The 20827-nt window shown below is 34.3% G+C and overlaps 2 protein-coding genes and 1 long non-coding RNA gene across 15 annotated transcripts; 1 reads left to right on the top strand and 2 right to left on the bottom strand.

The window, feature by feature from the left end:
- Nucleotides 1–1963: 1963 nt before the first annotated feature.
- LOC136224919 (uncharacterized) lies at nucleotides 1964–4168 on the bottom strand. 2 transcript variants are annotated; one of them, XR_010686671.1, is made up of 5 exons: nucleotides 3832–4168; nucleotides 3469–3582; nucleotides 3190–3242; nucleotides 2401–2468; nucleotides 1964–2245 (listed from the first exon to the last, which is right to left on the bottom strand). It is a non-coding gene; the product is annotated as an uncharacterized lncRNA (long non-coding RNA). The 2 variants fall into 2 exon arrangements; XR_010686670.1 differs by having other exon boundaries at nucleotides 3469–4168.
- Nucleotides 4169–6068: 1900 nt separating this feature from the next.
- Nucleotides 6069–10325, bottom strand: LOC136223500 (oligopeptide transporter 1-like). 11 transcript variants are annotated; one of them, XM_066011528.1, is made up of 12 exons: nucleotides 10101–10325; nucleotides 9549–9771; nucleotides 9114–9466; nucleotides 8927–8991; nucleotides 8691–8837; nucleotides 8463–8537; nucleotides 8217–8319; nucleotides 8050–8151; nucleotides 7415–7842; nucleotides 6676–6726; nucleotides 6415–6521; nucleotides 6069–6333 (listed from the first exon to the last, which is right to left on the bottom strand). In XM_066011528.1, the coding sequence occupies exons 9-12, from the start codon at nucleotides 7617–7619 to the stop codon at nucleotides 6100–6102; spliced, it is 597 nt and encodes a 198-aa protein (XP_065867600.1). In that variant the 5' UTR covers nucleotides 7620–7842; nucleotides 8050–8151; nucleotides 8217–8319; nucleotides 8463–8537; nucleotides 8691–8837; nucleotides 8927–8991; nucleotides 9114–9466; nucleotides 9549–9771; nucleotides 10101–10325; the 3' UTR covers nucleotides 6069–6099. The 11 variants fall into 11 exon arrangements, 3 of the variants coding, with proteins under 3 accessions (XP_065867600.1, XP_065867602.1, XP_065867603.1); XR_010685985.1 differs by having other exon boundaries at nucleotides 6136–6333; nucleotides 6415–6511; XM_066011530.1 differs by lacking the exon at nucleotides 6676–6726.
- Nucleotides 10326–16710: 6385 nt separating this feature from the next.
- Nucleotides 16711–20004, top strand: LOC136224965 (cytochrome P450 CYP82J17-like). 2 transcript variants are annotated; one of them, XM_066013391.1, is made up of 4 exons: nucleotides 16711–16856; nucleotides 17663–17909; nucleotides 18233–18927; nucleotides 19192–20004. In XM_066013391.1, the coding sequence occupies exons 2-4, from the start codon at nucleotides 17678–17680 to the stop codon at nucleotides 19825–19827; spliced, it is 1563 nt and encodes a 520-aa protein (XP_065869463.1). In that variant the 5' UTR covers nucleotides 16711–16856; nucleotides 17663–17677; the 3' UTR covers nucleotides 19828–20004. The 2 variants fall into 2 exon arrangements, with proteins under 2 accessions (XP_065869463.1, XP_065869464.1); XM_066013392.1 differs by having other exon boundaries at nucleotides 16786–16856; nucleotides 17667–17909.
- The last annotated feature ends 823 nt before the right edge of the window (nucleotides 20005–20827 follow it).

Here is a 20827-nt window from a genome sequence, read left to right as displayed (position 1 = left end):
TAACTCTGCTCATGTCACGCAAAAAAACCTCATTTCTGTGCAAAATATTATCCAAGTGTGCATGAGCATATCTGCTCATGATGTAGTTCAGGAGTAAACTCATCAGCATCAATGAGACACATATCAATATTACCAAAAATCACTTTATTTCAGTGACAGAGCATCGGCCGAAGTCGCTTGAGTTTATCGCATAAAGCTTGCATAGGAGGTAAGCTAGGATGCATTCCATTCCATAAATCAGCAATCACCTCCCTAATCCCCGGATGCAGAATTCACATAGACTGAAATCTAAATCTAGAGATAGGACAATTCCCCTTGGAGTAGCTAAACATCAAAGAGCAATGATCAAATATATATATATATATATATATATATATATATATATATATAATGGTATATAAATAATAATATAATATTATAACTAATATTAGTTTTGGTACTTGCACTAATATAATAAAGAATTTATATGGAACTTTTTTTTAGATTTTTTTATACATAAAGCTCAATTAAACAACATTTATATGAATTAATTAATAGTAGAAGGATAAACTTGAATTTAGATAAAATTTATGAATAAATTGACCAAATGGTTAGCTTGATCAAAACTCATGAATTTTACATTATGTTAGATGTAGTATGTACAAAACAAGAGATTAATAAATTATAAAATGTGCCCAAACATCCAAAATAAGATTACATAAGCTAAGACACGTTAACTCAGGAATGAATTAGTATTTATAAGAAATTGAACATGATTAAAATAACAATCAATCAAAGAACTAATTATATGTATTTTTCTTTAAAAAAAGTATACGTACTTTAAAACAAATTTTAGCAAATTAAGAGCATTTCAAATATTTTTTTGAAGAAAGATAATTATTTTATTTATAGATAAAAAAAAGTATATTTTTAGGTAAAATAAGATAATTACAATCCTAAAAGACATTAAAAATTCTAGAATCTGCATCTTCGATATCAAACATTGTGATAGAGCAATAGTAAACAATGTTTGAAATTGTTTTTGACACAACGACGTGAAACAAATTTCACTTAGAATTGACTTCAGAATCGTTTTCCCAGTGAATAACTTCTTAATCTTTCAATGAATTAGGTAGACAAAACTCTTCTATCTTTCCATTAAGAAAAAATATGCTAACACTTATATAGAGATATAAACCACAATCACTTATAGAGAGAAATAACAAAAAAAAAAACTAAATAAATGAAAAATTTATCAAACCAACCATAGTAATAAATCGATCAACAATTTTATTAAATAAAGAAAAAGTAAAACAAAAAAAAAAAACTTATCTTCCAATTAAAGCCGAAAGAAAACTGCAAACATGGATAAATTTTTTGAAGTTTCTTGGTGGCTATGTTTTTCTTTTTTTTACTTTGCTTCTCATCTCTGAGAGGTTTTTAATCTCCACTTAAAAAAAAAAAAAGCTAAAAGAAGAAATTTGACACCTAATTACATAAGATATTCACTACAACAAAAACTGCCTTTAGAGGCAGTTTTTTTTGGTTTGTAGGGGCGGTTTTAACCGCCCCTACAAGGTCTAGGGGCGGTTTTATAAACCACCTCAAATCTATCACCAAAGGGGACCGGAGCTACGAATTAGTGATGAAATAATCATCGACGGGGTAGAATAAAAATTAGCGATGAATTTGTAGAGGCGGTTTAAACCGCCCCTATATCTAATTTTAGAATTTCTCTTTTAACTCTAGGGGCGGTTAAAACCGCCACTACATAAACGCTCCTATATAATTTATGCATTATTTAGTATATATATTACTTTTATATTCCAATTTCCTACCTACAATAATTATTTATTAATTAATCAAATTTAAATGTGCAAATCAATTCAAAAAGAACATATAACATAAAAAAAAATCAACTTTCGATATATTACTAAATTCAATACATAATTCAATATATGATTCTAATGTCATTTAACGGAGTATGTCATTTCAATATCACTACCTCGATATTGCAACACTAATGTCATTTCAATATCAAAATAAAAACATAAAACGAATTCCCTCTTGTTTCTAAGTTGTCGATGCCTCATCTGTCCTCATTGGGAACCTCGACACTAATGGCATTGCATCTGAGTGCCAATGCTGCAACATAACAACCTCTAACAGCCAATATTGTGCTTCCTTTTGAATACTTGAAGCAAAATGCACTTGATGTATTATAGACATCATTCTAACTCCTGCCATTGGTCTATGATTGCAAGTCCTGCAAGCACACAAGAAAATCACAAGCAATACACTTATCAGGTATAAGAAAGTACACCCTGTAACTTAAGCTAGCTATGCATTTACGGCTTCTAGTGGAGATATTAGCTATATCCATTTTCGTAAATGCGAGAAGGATGCTTATGAACTATTTACCACTTTGATTTGTCTGTTCTCAACTCTACGTTCCTTGATTAACTCAATGCTTGCAACTATCGTACCACCTGCAATCAAACAAAAAGGGCTTAAAGTCAACAACTACATGAAATGAAACTCTCATTGGATAACACTTTTCCCATTAAATATTACAGCCCCACATAGATAGCACCAGAAGAAAAGAAAAAACAGAACTGCTCTAAAGGTGCAAGCTCATGGCAAGTAGAGTCCCATATATGCACGACAACACCAACAACAACAACAAGAGTTGCAGTTATACAACGGAAACAACTTCAGGTGCACACCGCACTCATGGTCACAAGAAGCAACCAAGAGTGCAGCTGCAACTGGATTGAACTTCAACTGCTTGTTGTGTGACAATTGCAGTGTTGAGTGTTCTGTTTGTAGTTGCTGTTGTAGCTTGCAACAAAACAAGGCCTCACATGGCAGTTATCTGTTGATTATGTAATCAACAGAAAGTTATCAAGTAATATGGTATATTTATTCAATAAAGAATATAGGAACATCGGTCTTATTGTCAAATTCAGAGATCTGGCTAAAGGCTCAAATCGAACAAACACAAATTTACACTAGATTCAGACTGGATTCCTAAGAAAGGGCGAAACAGATAATAGGATTTAATAAACAAGTGCGAGAAATTAAATTTATGCAAGTTCTTATTAGATATACACAAGCCAATGGATCGAATCAGCTAAATTAAGATCAGATACGTCAGTTCTTCACATGTACATGAAACCGACATAATAAGCAACAAGTGAAGGCAGAAACCTTGTGACAGCTCCTTCGCCTTATGGATTGCCGCATCCATTCTCTTCATATACCTGCAAATGATTTAATCTTGCATTAAAGACAATAAAGGGGAAATTTCAAAATCCAATTTGAAGTAGATTAACCATATTAAATTTGGACCTAAAAACACTTTTAAGAAGAGAATTAAGATTTCGTAATTAGATTAACCGTTTCTGATAAGTGACAAGTGCAAAGTTCTCTTCCATCAACAAGTGTAATTAGAAATTCAAGAGAAATACTCATCAAGTGTAAAGTTACCTTACTGATCAGATAAGCATACAGGAAGAGGACTATAACAATCAACTGAACTAGAAAGAACAATTTCACACCAACACTCAGTCCATACTGAGAACAAACAGCCTGAGGGATAATCTACAAAAATAAAATAAAAAACGATTAAGCTCTTAGTACATTAATCATGCAGTTCCAAATAAGATTAGTCGTAAATATTAGGAATTTACCTCACCAAATGCAAGTATTATAGTAACTGATATTAGTATTAGAGTAACTATCAAGTCCTTCTCTATCGACAGAACGAATCTAATTGTGGATGAAGTAAAATATCAAGAGACAAGTAGAAGTGTGATACTTGATTTAACTAATTACTAATGAAATAATCACCTTGAAACAGGTGGGCAGTAGTGATGACGAAGGATATCAATTTCCCATAAAGAACGTCCTGTTTCAAGATAATTGTTAGTGCACAAAATGTAAAATAATTTCTCACTCACCATTTGAGCATAGAGCAGTTTCTAATAACTCTGTCTTAACAACTTTACCAGCACACCTTTGTACTTTTACCAGACACCGTACAAATTTATAGAGTTTCATGGCAGCTTTTGAACTATTGTATTCCTGAAATGTTAATGAAAAATAGCAAAAGGCATTGATGAGGTACAGAGAAGACATTAGTTTGACTATACAAACAGAAATCATAACTTACCTGGTTGAATCTAAGGTTGACACAAATGAAAACCAGTATGAGCAAGACACATCCATTTGGATTATTGACTTGCAATATTTCCAAAAAAACAAGCATATTTAGTATTATTGACTTGTTACCAGCAAAAGCCTTAATCAACTCTATCACATTAAGATTCAATAGTAGGTTGAACACATCCTGCAGAAGAAATTAATAAATAAAATAGACAAATTACACATTTGATAACAACAACAAAGCCTTAGTCCAGACAAATTGCACATTTGATAAAGCCGAAAAATTATATATATCTATTCGAGAAACTTACCTTCCTACGTCTTGAAAGATAAAAATATTACGCATAAGAAATTATGATGTAGTTTAGTTCAATTATTGACAGAGATATCATTTCATCAACAAACGAGAAGTAGAAGACGAGTTAGATAGGTTGTTACCTCTTGTGACTTGAAATGGGAAGAACTAAGATCCTAGGTTTTAGATGGCGCCGATTATTGAAGAATCTAAGATTCAGATAATTTCAACTACAAATATCAGAGAAAAGGAGTAGAAAAAGAGGTCGATGAAGCGATGGCGATGAACAGATCAAGCTTTACGATCTAGAATATTTTGATGGAAGTCTTTCAAAATATTAGGGTTTTTTAAGACCTTTCCTTTCTTTTTCTGTAACAGTAGAGTGGATTTTCAGATGGGCTTATTTTTAAATGAAGCCCACGGACGGTTTTAGAAAGTGCTGCTAATAAACGGCTGTTAAAGCCCATTATTTTTGCAGTGATTAAAATATATGCCATCTTCGATAATGTTATTATATTCGTAAGAAAATCCGATTTCTCCATACTACAAGAAATCATTCAATACATGACAACATTTTAATTGTCACAAAAATGGTTGAAAGAAACCTACTATTTGTTACAATGATTTTTCAAGGGTCACAAAATATAATTTCGTTACATGTTTTTCTTTTTATCATAAATAGAGGAAGTATTTTTTGTGACAATATTTTGTATATGTAACTGATTTGTTTTTGTTACAATTATAATTGTAAATAAAAGCATAAAATATTTGAGAAAATAATTATGATTGTCACAATACTTACTTCATGTGACTATACTTTTTATTTGTAACTATTATTTTTATTACAAATAATGGTTGTAAATAAATTTATAATATATGTGAAGATATATTTATAGTTGTCATCAAAATTAATTATGTGACAAATTAAACAAAATTTTCATAAATAATTTATTGATTCATTATAATAATTTTATTTGAAACTAAATATTTTCTATTACAATTAATTAATAGTTATAACTAAAAAGGGAAAATATGTGACAATAATATATATATAGTTGTAACAAAAAAAACTAATTTTGTGTTAATTTAAAAATTCATAACAAATAGTTTATTAAATTTGTACAATATTATATTTTGAAATTAAAGCTGTGTTTATTTGAATTAATAATTATAGCTAAAAACACTACAAGAAATTTGATTTTTGGCAACCCAGCAAATCGTTGCTAAAATAATTTTTGGCAACGACTGTACATTTTGCAACGATTTCTTTTCGTTACAAAAACGAAAATCTTCGTTTTATCAGGTTTTTGCAACGACTTACCTGTCACTACAAAAAAAGCCCTTTAGCGACGGTTATTTTGCTTTAGCGACGGTTACCGCCACTATATATTAGCGACGGTTTTATTACGGCATCGGAGTAAGGTTTTTTATTAGCGACGCCTTCTAATGCCGGTTTAACCGCCTCTAGAGACGATTTTCTAAAAAAAAATTACAACAGGAAATCGGTCAGTAATCCGTCGCTAAAGAATGTAGTGCCTAGTTTTAAATCGTACACTTTACCGACAGAAATCGGTCAGTAATCCGTCCCTAAAGAAATTAGTGCCCAATTTTACAGAAACTGTTTCTCATTGAATCTCTGATCAGTAATACCATATATTTTATTTCCTGTATATACATTTGATGGTTACAGGAAATAAAAAAAAAATTCTCAGTCTCATACAAATTCGTGTATAGTAATAGTACAACAACAATATCAAAATCCGATTAAATACATACATAATAGCTTGTGACATGCTAATGTAACCATATGTCTTAAATGTCACATTTGCTAGTGCTCTTCCCGGATACATGTACCTGATTATAAGCTCTGTTATAGCATTCAATCCAGGTTGCTGCACAATCATGAATATTCACACTTTTAGTCATTAAAACAAAAGCAACAAATAAGAATTCCTTGTTTTAATCAAAGTTACCTGATTTGTAGTTGCTTGGATAACACCAATTGGAAGTGTAAAAAGGAAAGCCAGACTAATAGCTAGCAGAACACCCCAGTAAGGAAGCTGCAATTGCCTGTTAAACCCTTCACAAGCAAGCATTGCAAACCCAATTACTATTATCAAATTTGTATAAAACCAATATTTAGGCACAACTGTATAAACAATTAATATAATAAATAATCATCATCATGACCACCAAAAAACAAAAATACCCCTAAGGTTTTTACACATACGAACCTTCCATAGAAAAATTTAACATGAGACAATGCAGCAGCAAGAAGAGAAAAGCTGAGACCATAAGCAAAATAAAAACAAGACATGAGCCAAGCATAATAAATGAGCACAGCACATTGGGTAATATAAGAGTCATTTTATAAGCATTCAATAGAACAAGCATTTGCCCTTTTTTTTGGATAGAAATTGGGACGAGACAGAACTTGGGCGGGGTGAGCACCCGTGACCCAAGAACTGACAAACCCGTAAAATATTAATAAACGAAAAATGAGTGTTTGAACAAGAGAAGAGGAAGGAGAGCAAACAAAAAGAAGGGGGAGGAGAAAAGTTTAGGAAAGTCAAGAAAAACGCAAGTGAGAAATACTACAAAAGTCATCATTGATAAACTCCTGGCAAAAAGCAGGAGCTGAAGGCCACCAATTGACTCCAAACTTTGCCAGTGCATCAGCAACTCTATTTCCTTCCCTAAAGATGTGAGAAAAAAGAATGTTCATCCTAGAGCAAATGCTGAGACAATGCAACCATTCTTGACGAATACTCCAAGGAACATCCATGGAACGATGTCTAAGCAGATTAACAACGTACATTAAGTCTGACTCAACCCAAAGCTGATGCCAATTTTTCTCCCAAGCAATTTCAATTGCAAAAATAGCGGCTCTCAATTTAGCCATGTAAGCAAAAGAAGGAGGGGTAGAAAAAGCAAAACAGCCTTTGGGAAATCCACGATAGTTGCGAAAAATACCTCCCGCTCCTGCCTCGCCTGGAGTGCCAAAAGCAGAGCCGTCCATATTGACTTTAACCCAACCCGGAGGAGGTTTAAGCCAATGGACCGGAATAATGTTGGGAGCCGGAGGCGGCCTAGGAGAAGCCAGAAGACGGGATAAGATAACATCATCTCTACGTGAAGAGCAAAAAACTTTAGAAGTGGCAAAGGACTCTCGAATCATTCGAAAGAGGGTGATCTTCGAGTGCTGAATAGAAGGAGAAACTTCCTTAAAGATTGCTTCATTCCTGCAATGTCAGATTAACCAGATGCAAGTGACAGCGGCAACACGCCAGATCATTGTGAGCCAAAATGAATGCTACGAAGAGAGCTGGAGAAGTGGATGAATTGTGAATAACGAGGCAAAGAGCACTCAAAGTGAAACTCAAGGGCCCTCCAAAGAGAATCTGCAAAAGAACAGCTAATGAATAGGTGGTTAATGGACTCAGAATCCCTACCACATAGAATACAACGAGAGGCAAAGGAGAATCCAAGATGCTGCGGGAGGTCGTGAGTCGGAACCCGGCAACAAGCATTTGCCCTTGCTATCTAGAGAAAGGGTTCTTTAAAAATAAACGATATGAATATACAATGAGTAGTTAAGAGAAACTTACCCATCCTCGTGGTCTAAATTATCATCCTGACTACAACCCGTAGCTGATTGGATAATTTCCACAAAGCTCTGGCTCTTCTGCCCTGTTGGCCTGTTGATTCACCTATGTGACAATAAGTAAATATCAGATGAAATAAAGGAAAGAACAAACTGGAAGAAGGGACATACAGAGAGGAAGACAGAGAGCTAAAGCTGCTGTATTGGTTGTTTGTCGACAGCTGGGACAGCCTCTCCTCGGCCGTCCAATGCGCTCCTACCTTTGCCGCTGCATCTGTCACCGCCAAAAAAGTATTTCAATATAAGAAGATTATACTAAGTAGAACTACTATGATAGAAACAAAGGTTATCCGGCTAATAATTTGATTTGTTTTTTTCAAACATAGCAAATGAATTGATACAATTACAAAGAATAACCTTGATAATGTGGCGTTAGCAGAATCAACAATGTACTCGAGTTCCTTATTTTTGCTCTATTTCAGATGTTTCAGCCTGGAAGAAAACCATAACAGAGGAATAAAAATCTCATCTTCATGCATATTTAAGTCTTGCTAACAACATTAAACTCAATTCCCTATAAAATACTTATTTCAGTTGATTGAGCTTCCCTATAAAATACAACTTAAAAACAATATAATGATCTACCTTCTGTTTGCACCATCCCCAGTCATTTACAGTTCCGTCCAGCTTCCGAACCTTCAATAAAATAACCTTTTACCGCAATTTAGCGGATCGAATACTAACCTTGCCAATCAATGCAGGGCCAATAATTGAATTCACATTCTCAACAGCCTTCAATACACAAGTAAACACAGATCAGTAAATGATCATACAATTGAGATCGAAAATAAGTAAAAACATAAAAAAATTCCGTCACTAACCTTGGAGACACCCTTTCCAAGGTAGTTTGATCCACCATCCCTTAGCTCAAGCACCTCATAAATCCCTATAAGCAACAAAATTACAGCATATAACGCCTGAGTAGTTATATCACTCAATAGTTATATCTTAGATATCACTCACTAGTTTAATGTTCTCTTCTTCGATCAAAGTTTTGAATTACATTACCTCTTCCTCACCACCATACTACTCCTCTAATGCTCTCTTCATATTGGTCTGGTAGAAGCTTCTTTTATGTAAGCAATGGCTTCATCTCCTGAGAGTTGCCTCCTTCCACCAGGCCTTTTACCAAGACGTTAGCATATTCTTTAGATGGAGCACACAGAGGAAGCTTCCATGTTTTAAATCCTTCAACATTCGAAAGAGGGAAGCTAAATAATTACAGACAAAACAAAACAGGTTAGGCAGAAGAAGAGCACAAGTAAAAAATGGATGAGGAAATACAATGTTGTGTACGTTATTATCAGAATTGGAATATCTTGTTCCTGTCCCAACTAAACTACATTATGGTACCATCCCCTCTGCATGAAAACAAAATATCACATGTTCAAATGCTTGAAATGACTAGCAATAGATCAGTAGAATGGACTGGACAATTCATACCTTAAAAACCTCCAGAGAGATAGACCCTTGGATTGAGATGGAATCCAGAGCAGCCAAGTCGAAGACTGGGGCATTCATATCATAATTTGAAACATTATCAGCAGGGATGTTTCTGCTCAGGGTTACTACATGAGAGAATGAGAAGCATTGTTTTGCATTGGACAGGGGCAGGGACACGGTAGCCTTTCCGTTTTATTCCTTGAGGCCAAGAGACTTGAAGCCACTAAATGTAAATCGTTTGTTAATGCATTTCATCAAACAGTTGGTGTTCAGGAAAAAAAAAATTGAACAAGAAACAAACAAATGCAGCTGAAGTGACCTGAAATTGTAGCACCAAAACAATGGGTTCCAAAGTCAAGTGCAACTTTGGCAGAAAAATTATTCAAACTCGAACTCGAACGAACTCAAGCAGACTAGGAACTCAAGCAAATTTAAACTCGAACTCAAGCAAACTTAAACTTAAACTCGGAGCAGTTTCAACATCGAGCAAAGACCATTGAAATCAAAATCGAAAAAAAAAAATCTATCAGAAGTAGGGTTAGCAATTAATACCACTCGTGAAGAAAGGACACGATCTGTGTGCGTATGAGAAGCTCGAAGATCCATATGGAGATTGGAGAAACAATTTGATGAAGATCGATTTGGTGACACCGATTTGATCGAGATTGGATTTCAATCTAGGTCATGAGTTGAAATTGCACCACCGCTTTTGCTTCTGGCTTCTCATCGATGTAGATCAAAAAAGAAAATGGACTTTATTTTGAAATATCAGGCTTTTCTGATTTGGACTTAGTTTTGTTTTAAAAGTGTTGTAAAAGTCAAATTATTTTGCAGTGTGTCGTTGCCAAATATATGTTACCTTTATAACATACAGTCGTTGCTACAAAAAATTTCATTTACCGCAATGAAACTATTGTTGGCAAAGTTCCCACCTTTTTTCCACAAATGTAAGTAATGTATAACAACAGCTTTTTCTGTTGTTGCCAACACTTGATACCGAAAAACAATTTTCTTGTAGTTAAATATATTAGCCCTTTGTAGTCTAATATTTGTATCCATCCTCTGCCCCTCTCACTCAGTGCCCCTTTCTTTCATTTCTTTTACAACATCTCTACGTTCCCTACATGCTACCCCTCTTCTGTCTCCCTACCATTTACTTTCTTTTGTTAACAAGTTGGGGTTCACTTGCATAAAAAACAAAATTGGAAAACCGAAAAATCATAAAACCAAATTGAAACCAGACCGAAAAAGAGGTTAGCCGAAATCAATGGGCTAGTGTGTGGGTTTCTATTTTAAAATACCGATTTTCGGCTTCAGTTTCGATGTTCCAAAAACCGATGTTAATCGAAACCGGCCGAATATCAATTAAATATTATAAAAATAAATGTATACTATTAAATATATGCTTATAAAAATATTAGTTATTTATCTCTATCCAATAATATATTAACGGAAAAGTTCAAAAATAAACCTTATGTTTTGCAAAAAAGTACCTCGGGGTTCATTCGGTTAGAGTAAAAAATGTTAACACCGTTAGAAAATGCTGATGTGAAAATTTTTGGTCAAAAATTGAAGGGTTATTTTTTTTTCATTTTTTAATTTGTTTTCATTTAAATTACATTTGTCTTCCACCTTAACCGGTACAGATTGTCACCTCCGACGATCTTCGCACTCCGGATCAGACTAGCATCCTGGTACTTAATTTAATTTCTGAATTAACATTGCATTTTCATTTCTCATCTGTCATTATATAGTAAAACATCTATAAATTAATAATGTTGGGACCATAGAATTTTATTAATTTAGAGAGTTAGTAATTAATCGATAAATTAATAATTATTAATTTATAGAGTGATTTTAAATTTTTTTAAAAATAAATTAAATATTCAATGTATCATAGTTAATGAATTACTATATAAATTTATATGGAGTGTTATTTTAAACCATACGAAAAATAGACTTCTCATGAATCTGTCACAACGAATTTAGAGGAAGCAACCACTGAAGACATTTATGAACTTGATGGAATGATTGATCAGCTTGGTTATCACAATTCAATAGATGTCAATCAAATATTGGATTATCCAGGTGAAAACAATGAATGCTTACAAGTCCAAAGTTTAAAAGAAATTGTGTCGAGCATTATGCAAAATTCAATTGAGGATGAAGCTGATGATGATTCGGTACCTTTGAAACGAGTCACAAGAAATGAAGCAATTATATCATCATCCACTCTTTACAATTTTTTGTTACAATTTGACAAGGATATACCGGAACTTTTGAATGCACTGAGAATGGTTAGAGATGAAATTCAACTAGATTTAAATTTCAAGAAAAAACAAAATATTATAGATTCATATTTTGCTAAATTATCCTAAGTATATATATCTACATAATTCACATATATATTTGAAATTTTTTTAATTTATAGAGGTAATAATATAATGTATTTATAAAGGGTTGTTCCAGAAAACTATTATCTTATTAATTTATTAAAATTGATCATTTTTTGAACTGGTCCAAGTCGGGACTAGAAAAAATTATTATTTTAAAGAGTTCATTAATTTATCGAGTATTAATTTATAGAGGTTTTACTGTATTCCGATTCCGATTATATAGGCAACATCATCATCGGTGCTGGATAATATAATCAACAGGCCACTTAAACACCACAGCTGTCAAAGAACCATTCCCATCATCAGGGTTTCAAGCGATGTGGTTTCGGTCTTCCTCAAGGTTAACTATCTTACTATTCAGTGTATGAAATGTGGTGGATGTTCTTCAATTTGCAAGACACCAGACTTTACCTCAAGTGTATGAAATTAATCTCTAGCAATTTCGAGGCTGTGGAAATAACAGAAGGCTGTGGAAATAACAGAAGGCTGGATATTCATGCAAAATCATGACCCTTGGATGGAGCTCGAGATTCTCCGATTCATCCATGAAGCTAAGACAGTAAGTTCCAAATTATATGTTTAGTTAATTAATCAAGTGCTAATTATAAGATAATGAGATTAATTTTTTGTTTTTTTTTTTTTTTGTTACAGGGGAAGAGGCAGAAGAGAACAATGAGGCAGAGAGAGGAGTTGAATCTGACGAAGGGAGAGAGATTTAATTTAAATGAAAAAAAACCATAGTTAAGTGTAGCGACGGATAATATCCAGAATGTTTCTTCCAAACTCCAGGACTAGAATAGGAATGTCTTTGACAATATTCACCATAGGAAAAGGATTCTTTCGACATCATTGGGAGGAAGTTGCACCAAATCTCTACTCTATGGTTAAAAAAGCCTTTCCGGATGGGGACTTTAACCACGATCTAAACAAAACTCTCATTGTCCTCATCCCAAAAAAAGGAAGACCTGAAACCTTTGGGGACCTTAGGCCTATAAGTCTGTGTACCGTGGCTTACAAAATCATTAGCAAGGTGATATCCAACAGACTTAAAAAAATTATGCCCAAGTTGATTCTTCCCCAACAAACTAGTTTTGTTAGCGGTAGAAATATCAATGATAATATAATTATTGCCCAAGAGGCAATCCATCCAATGAGGAGCAAAAAGGGAAAAAAGGTTGGATGGCCATTAAAGTCAATCTTGAGAAAGCTTATGATAAACTCAACTGGAACTTCATCCGGGAAACTCTTGAGGAGGTGAGTATGCCTTCTAACTTGATTAAGCTCATCATGAAATGCATTACTTCTGTCTCTTTCCAAATTCAGCGGAATGGAACCACGACGGAGAGTTTTGCTCCTTCTAGGGGAATCCACTAGGGAGACCCCATGTCTCCCTATATTTTTTCTTATGCATGGAGAACCTTGCCCACACAATTAACTGTGTTACCTTAAATAAGTTGTGGCATCCCCTTTCCTTTGGCAGAGGCAGTCCTTGCTTAAGTCATCTCTTCTTCACGGATGATCTACTATTATTTGCTCAGGCTAATCCGCCTAAAGCCCAAGTCATCCAAAAAAATTTCGAGGAATTCTGTATGGCATCTGGTCATAGGATCAACAAAGATAGATCAAACATCTTCTTCTCTACCAATCTGGAGAACTCTAAAAAAATCTCCATGGCTCGCTTGCCTGGCTTCCGAATTACGGATAATCTTGGTACATGTTTGGGTATGCCCTTATTACATTCTAGAATCAACAAAGTCACCTACAGTTTTATCATTGACATGCTTAATAAGAAGCTTTCAGGATGGAAAGCGAAATCCCTTTCCTTCGCTGAAAGGCTCACCCTTGCCAAGTCTGTGTTAGCTTCAATCCCCTACTACTCAATGCAGTCTACTCCTCTCCCCAGCTCTCTCTGTCAGCGGGTTGAATACATTATCAGGAAGTTTATTTGGGGCTTCGATGGAGATAAAAGGAAAATGAGCCTTGTGAAGTGGGATGATGTTTGCCTCCCTTCCAACTTTGGAGGTCTTGGCATGTGGAAAATGCGCATACAGAATAACTCTTGCCTTATGAAATTGGGCTTTCAGATACTTAATAAGCCTCATTCTCTTTGGGTGCAGATAATTATGAGCAAGTACAAGTGTTCCTTTTACTTCGATGCCATGATTAAATCGAGGCAGAACTCTTCTCCGTTATGGCGGGTCCTGCTGCAGGTAAGGGATCAAGTTGTTATAGGGACCAAATGGCACATTTGTGATGGTTTTAGAGCCCGGTTTTGGTCTGATGCGTGGGCGGGTGATTTAGGCCCTTTGAAACTCCTTTCTACTGGCATCCTTGCAAACTATGATTTAAGCTTAAGGGTGAAGGAAATGGTGGATTGTAATGGTAATTGGAAGTGGAACGAGTTCACCCCTCTGCTACCCGATATTTGCACTCTTTAGATTGCCTCTATTCTGCCTCCGCATAGTATTCGAATGGAAGACAGTTGCTTTTGGATTGGAACCTCGAACGGCAGGTTCAGTGTTAGCTCAGCATATGCTTTTCAGGAGGATTCACTTGGCTCCACCATCTCTTCAGACTAGAGTTGGATTTGGAATTGGCCAAGGCCTCAACGAATCAGATGCTTTCTCTGACTGGTTTGTAAAGGAAAACTGCTTACTAATACTGAGAGATGTCGCTGCCACCTCTTCCTAACTAGCCCTTGCGCTATTTGTAACCTTGGCGATGAGAACATGATCCATATCTTACGAGATTTCCCTAAAGCCCGAATGGTTTAGCTTCATCTCCTCAATCCTAACTTGTTTGATCCTTTCACCCCAGGAAGAGGCAGACTCATGGCTCATGTCGAATTTAAAGTGTTCTTCACAATGGTTGGGGTTAGAGTGGAGAGTCTTCTTTGGGATCACCTGCTGGTTTCTTTGGAGGAATAGGAACTTGGAAATTTTTGAGCATAAATTGAAGACTTGGTTTGATTTCTCTCAGAGTATAAAAGCTTTTTACAAAGAGGTCAAACAGACTAATAACTGTCTGTTGAGAGATGCCCAGAGCCAGCACCTTCCCAAAGCCGAACAGTTAATCTTGTGGAAGAAACCGAGACACCAATGGCTCAAACTTAATTTAGATGGGGCCTTTAAAGGCCACTCTCTCCGTGCTTCTATAGGTGGTTTGATCCGAGACCACGATGGCAGGTGGATCACAGGCTTTGCCAAAAATATTGGATCTTGTTCAATCACTAAGGCTGAGCTTTGGGGAATTTAAGAAGGTCTATTGCTTGCTTGGTCTAAGGGTCTAAGATTTGTGGAGGTGGAATCTGATAGCCAAACTGCGATCAGCCTTGTGGAGGGAAAGAATCTCAATCCAAATGAGTTTTGTAACTTGATTGACGCTATTAAGGAGCTGTTGAACCGAGATTAGATGGTGGTGATATCCCACACGTACCGTGAAGGAAACAGAAGTGCAGACCGCTTGGCTAACCTCGCCTATGATCTCCCGTTAGGATTGCATATCCTTGATCAACCCCCTAATGTAATTCATGAAATCCTTCTCCAAGACGTCTTGGGCGTCTCTTTCCCCAGGTTTTGTCTCTTGTAGCCTTTAGGCTACTCTATCTTACAAAAAAAAAAAAAGTGAATAAAATTATAATTAAAATGAATATGTAGTTCTTTTGATTTTATTACTTCCGCTATTTATTTTATTTCTTTATTTCTATCTAAAAAACCCAACAAGAATAATTTGAAATACGTCAGTATATTCTATATCATGCAATCTTTTTAAAAGTATATTATAAACTCAAAACGAAAAAGTGATAAATAAAAAATTGATACTCAAATGAACCAAAGTTAAACTAATCTTCTAGATTCCACGTAGAAAAGAAATAAGATTTTCTATAAATTTATAAGATTCAACAGTTTTACAAGCTTAAAATCAATTGCTATGACCAAAGTTATCACTGTAAAGAGTATAGCTGAAGCTCCCCAGGTAAGGAGCGCCTTTGCAAGACATGGGTGACACAAGATGATTATTGGGTAAATTACACTCATGGCCACTGAACTTTACTCATTTTAACATTATGGCTACTGAACTTCAATTAGTAACGGTATGACTACTGAACTTTACACTTTTTAACACTGATTATCACTCAATTTTAACTAACTCTTCAAAATGATTGTTAACGACTTCAAAATGAAAATATTTAAGAATTAAAGTTGTTCAGAACGACTTTTACCATGGAACCACATTTTTTATTTTCCAAAATCACATTTTTTGGAGCTTTCTCTCTCTAAAAAATATACGTTCTCTCTCCTAACCAAACAACACCTAAATAACCTCAAAATGAAAATTTTCAAGAATCCTTAGAATATCATTAACTCTTTGAATTTTTTATTTTGAGGCCGTCAACGATCGTTTTGAGGTGTTGAGTGACCACCGATGTTAAAAAGTGTAAAATTCAGTAGCCACACTGTTAAGAATTGAAATTCAGTGGCCATAATGTTAAAATTATAAAGTTCAGTAGCCATGGGTGTAATTTACTCGATGATCATTTGTCTTGTACAAATGTATTTATTGTGCAAAACTCACATTGTTTTTGTACAACAAAGACCAAAATAAAATAAAATAAAATAAAATAAAATAAAAGCTGACCACACCTTGTTATCGTTTCTCATGGTTCCCAAATATATAAATCTGAATTATATAAATATGGTCAAAAATGTTGAAAGCTCGAGTTTGGAAAAAAAGACTACCAGTGGCGTATAGGCCCCGATATCGACGCTGACTTCTCATAAAATTTGGTGGACAATTTCGTAATTTAAGCCCACTATCACGCCTATATAATTGTAGCCGTCCCTCAATCCTATCCACAGCCAAACCTGGCTTCAATTTCGCCTTCCTTCAATCTCTCTTCCTCTCTCTCAAGGTTAGCCGGTTTTGTTTTACTATTCATTTTGTTATTAAACTTAATTAATTAATTAATTGTAATTTTGTTTAATATGAAATAATAACGGTTAAGTTCTCATAATTCCAAGTGATCAAATGACAATTTATTTACTGTCAATTATCTGTATAACATACAATATCATATATAACCTGAATTTCGAAATAAATATTCATAAATTAGTATTATAATAAAGAAGACAAAGATTTATTTCGTTATATCCTAAATATTCCTAGCATCAGCTCTTTTTTATAAGTGATAAAATTTATGTGTATTAAAAAAAAATAAGTGATAAAATTAATGTGTATATGTTTATTTCATAAATTAATTTTGTTGACTTTCTGAATTATTGTCGAGTTTTTCAACTGATTATATCAACATCTTTATTTTTATATATAATTATATCAACATCTTAGTTGGATATTTTAAGTGAATAATGTTATTAATAATTAATAGTGTTACACATCTACTCTTATCTAAACTTTTCTCCAATTGAAATTGCTATGAAACAAAAAAAAAAAAATTAATTGAAATGATTTATTTTTAATTAATAGTAGTGATTATATTAGTATTGTTTTACTGCTACTCATTATAACATTAAATGATTTCCCTGAAATTCCCTAATTACAACCTTTTATTCATGTATTTTTAAACAATACATACTCGAAAAAGAGTCAAAATTTTCTCCTTTGAGTAAGTTTTAGATACATAATTACTATATTTGTAATTGCATTTATAAGAATGCTCAGCATTAAGCAAGTCACTTACAAAAGGTTTTTCATGATTAGGTAGGTGGAGGAAGCATGGATTTGTTTTCCAATCTACTTGCAGTTTCAGGGGTTATAGCTCTGCTTTTACTCATTAAGCTATGGAAGAGGCCAAATCACAACGAAAAAATGGCAAAGCTAGTTCCAGAAATACCAGGTGGCATACCTATACTTGGCCACATGCATCTTCTTCGAGATAAGCAAAGTCTCGGACGAATTTTCGGAGGTTTCGCTGATAAGTACGGACCCATCTTTTCTGTAAGGCTTGGTAAGCATCTATGTTGCACGGAAACTCCTCTTAAATATCATTTTATGCCTTTCCATTTCCATTTTTATTTTTTGTTTCCTAGCTATGTCTGAACAGTACAAGAAAACGCCACTAAAACATTTTGTGACGAAACTCGCCACAAGAAGTGCGGCATTATAACTTTAATGACAAAATATTTAGTTCGCCACAAAAGATAACTTTGTGTCAAACAAATGTGCCACAAAAAAGATAAATTTTGACGCAAATTTCCCCTGAAAAAGTTACACAAAATATCACAAGATAAATTGTGGTAACTAATGATAACATATTTCCATGTAATAAAGGTAAGCATCGTGCTGTTTTTATTAGCGACAAACGGGGAATCAAAGATTGCTTCATCAGTAACGACATAAACATCGCCTCCCGCCCTCCTTCAACTCAAGCCCAGTTCGTCGGCTACGACAATTCATCGTTCGGCTTTGCCCCTTATGGTCGCTATTGGCGTGACATGCGAAAATTAGCTACCCTTAAACTTCTCTCCGGGAGAAGGATTAAGATGTTGAATTACATTCCAATTTCAGAGCTAAATTACCTAATCAGAGATCTGTACAACAATTCCAAAGGCAACAATGGCACTGTCCATGTCGATATCACCGAATCTTTTCAACGGATGATCTTAAACACAATTACAAGAATGGTTGCAGGGAAGAGAGTTTTTGATGGAAATCATCTTGGAGAAAAAGTAAAGGGTCGAAATTTAAGTCAGGTTATAAGGGAACTTATTGATGTTACAGGGCAAGTTGTACCTGGTGATGTTATTCCATTCATAGCTTGGTTGGATATTAAAGGAGTTGTTAAAACTATGAAGAATGTTTGCGATGAAGTTGGTACACTTGTTGATAAATGGATTGAAGAACATAAGATGAATACCAATAAAAATGAAGATGAAAAGGACTTCATTGATGTTATGTTGTCTGAAGTTACTGATGATGAAGAGTTGGGCCTTGATCAATCTACCATTATCAAAGGAACAGCAACGGTAATCATCTTTTTCATTACATTAATATTACTTCAGTATTTTAGATTGTCGGGATAAAGGTCTAAATTTGCCTCTAAACGGTTTTTGGGAACTGCAACTATGCCCCTAACTAGATCTGTTTATGAGCTCACGTAACCAATTGAACTAAAAGCTCAAGCTTATAGTTAAGGTCCAATCATAGATCTTATAGATCTTATATTAATCTCTGACAGGTCCAACCTGCTCAAACCTGTTTTCTAATGGTATTAGTATGTTTTCTTGTAGACTATCATCATTGGAGCTTCAGATACAACATCAATATCAATAACATGGGTTCTATCCAACTTAATGAACCACCCAAAAGTACTAGAACGCTGCCAAGAAGAACTAGATCTCAAAATTGGGAAGGACAGGATAGTACAAGTTGAAGACATAGAAAAACTAGAGTATCTCTCAGCAGTGATCAAAGAAACACTTCGATTATACCCACCAGGTCCAATAGGAACACCAAAAATAGTAGGAGAAGATTGTTACATGTCAGGATATTTTGTTCCAAAAGGGTCTTACTTGTTTCTAAACATATGGAAGCTACATAGAGACCCAGATCTCTGGTCTAATCCTGAGGAGTTCAAACCAGAAAGATTTCTGAATGAAAAATCATATTTGGATATAACAGGGAACAGTTATGAGTACATACCATTTAGTGCTGGAAGAAGATCTTGTCCTGGAAATAATTTTGCAATGCATGTTATGAATTTGAGCCTTGCTAGATTGCTTCAAGGTTTCAATGTTACCACTCCTAATAATAAGCCTGTGGATATGACTGAAGGTCAGAATATGATTATGCATAAGGAGCATAACCTTGAAGTTGTTCTTACTCCTCGTCTTGATTCTAGACTATATAATCTTGACTGCAATTAAAGGTAGTTGTTACTTTTTATATGTATAATTATTCCCATGTATAATAAGTGTGGATTGAAGGTACAAAATGTTAGTAGTTTTTGTATCTTAACCCATTGTTGTGTTTGATATGGTATATTTTGTGTATTAATGTCTCAACTTAATAATACTACTTTGTATTTATCAATTTCAACTTTATTTCAAGTCTTACTATTATATATCACGCGAGTTCAACGGGAAACATGAATTCATAAGTCTATTTAGTTCTGGCAACCGTCTTTATTGTTAGTTGTTATATTTAGTTGTTTGATAAACAATATCCCAAAAATCTACAAATGAGTTGTTGTTAAAATGTAAAAAGACTAGTTATGATATGTTTTTATATAACAATTATTCAAATAAAAATATTATACAAATGTTAGTAAAAATAATCTAGATAATCAAATAATATTTTAGACAATAAAAAATATTCATAAAAAACAATTAGCTATATAAATAAATTATGCTAACTTTTTTATACTTCAAAAATAGCTTTTGGTTTCTCAATAAACCATAAGCAATCAGATCTCTAATGCATTTATCTGAGTTTCGGAAGTGACGGAGATTGTCGTAGTTCCTAGCGAAAGTAAGGCTGTTTAGAATGACTAGGGGCTCGGCGATGTGAGCATGAACTTTTCCGACCCTAATGATCAGATTAAGTTGCATGTGCTCAGCATATACAGGTGGACCTCACGTTGTGCGGAATCACGAATTGAAACCCGAGCTTATTTCATAGAAAATTGGTATTTTTAGGGTGTGGCTGATCGGCTACAAGGCATGGCCGATGGACCACGTAATACTTCTCAATTCATCGTCGTTTTGGAAAGGGCTAAATCTACAAATGAGTTAGTGGAGATTCTGACATATCGAATTAGCTTAAAACATGATAAAAAAAAAGGGTAAGACAAAAAGTGTTCCATTTGAACATTAACGTTTTTTAGGACGACACTAAGTGTGTCCCTTCCAGTGTATGTTTTACTTA

The sequence above is a fragment of the Euphorbia lathyris genome, chromosome 3 (genome assembly GCF_963576675.1).
Source record: "Euphorbia lathyris chromosome 3, ddEupLath1.1, whole genome shotgun sequence".
Lineage (NCBI taxonomy): Eukaryota > Viridiplantae > Streptophyta > Magnoliopsida > Malpighiales > Euphorbiaceae > Euphorbia > Euphorbia lathyris.
Note: the sequence above shows the minus strand (reverse complement) of the source record. Positions and strands in the feature narration are given on the sequence as shown.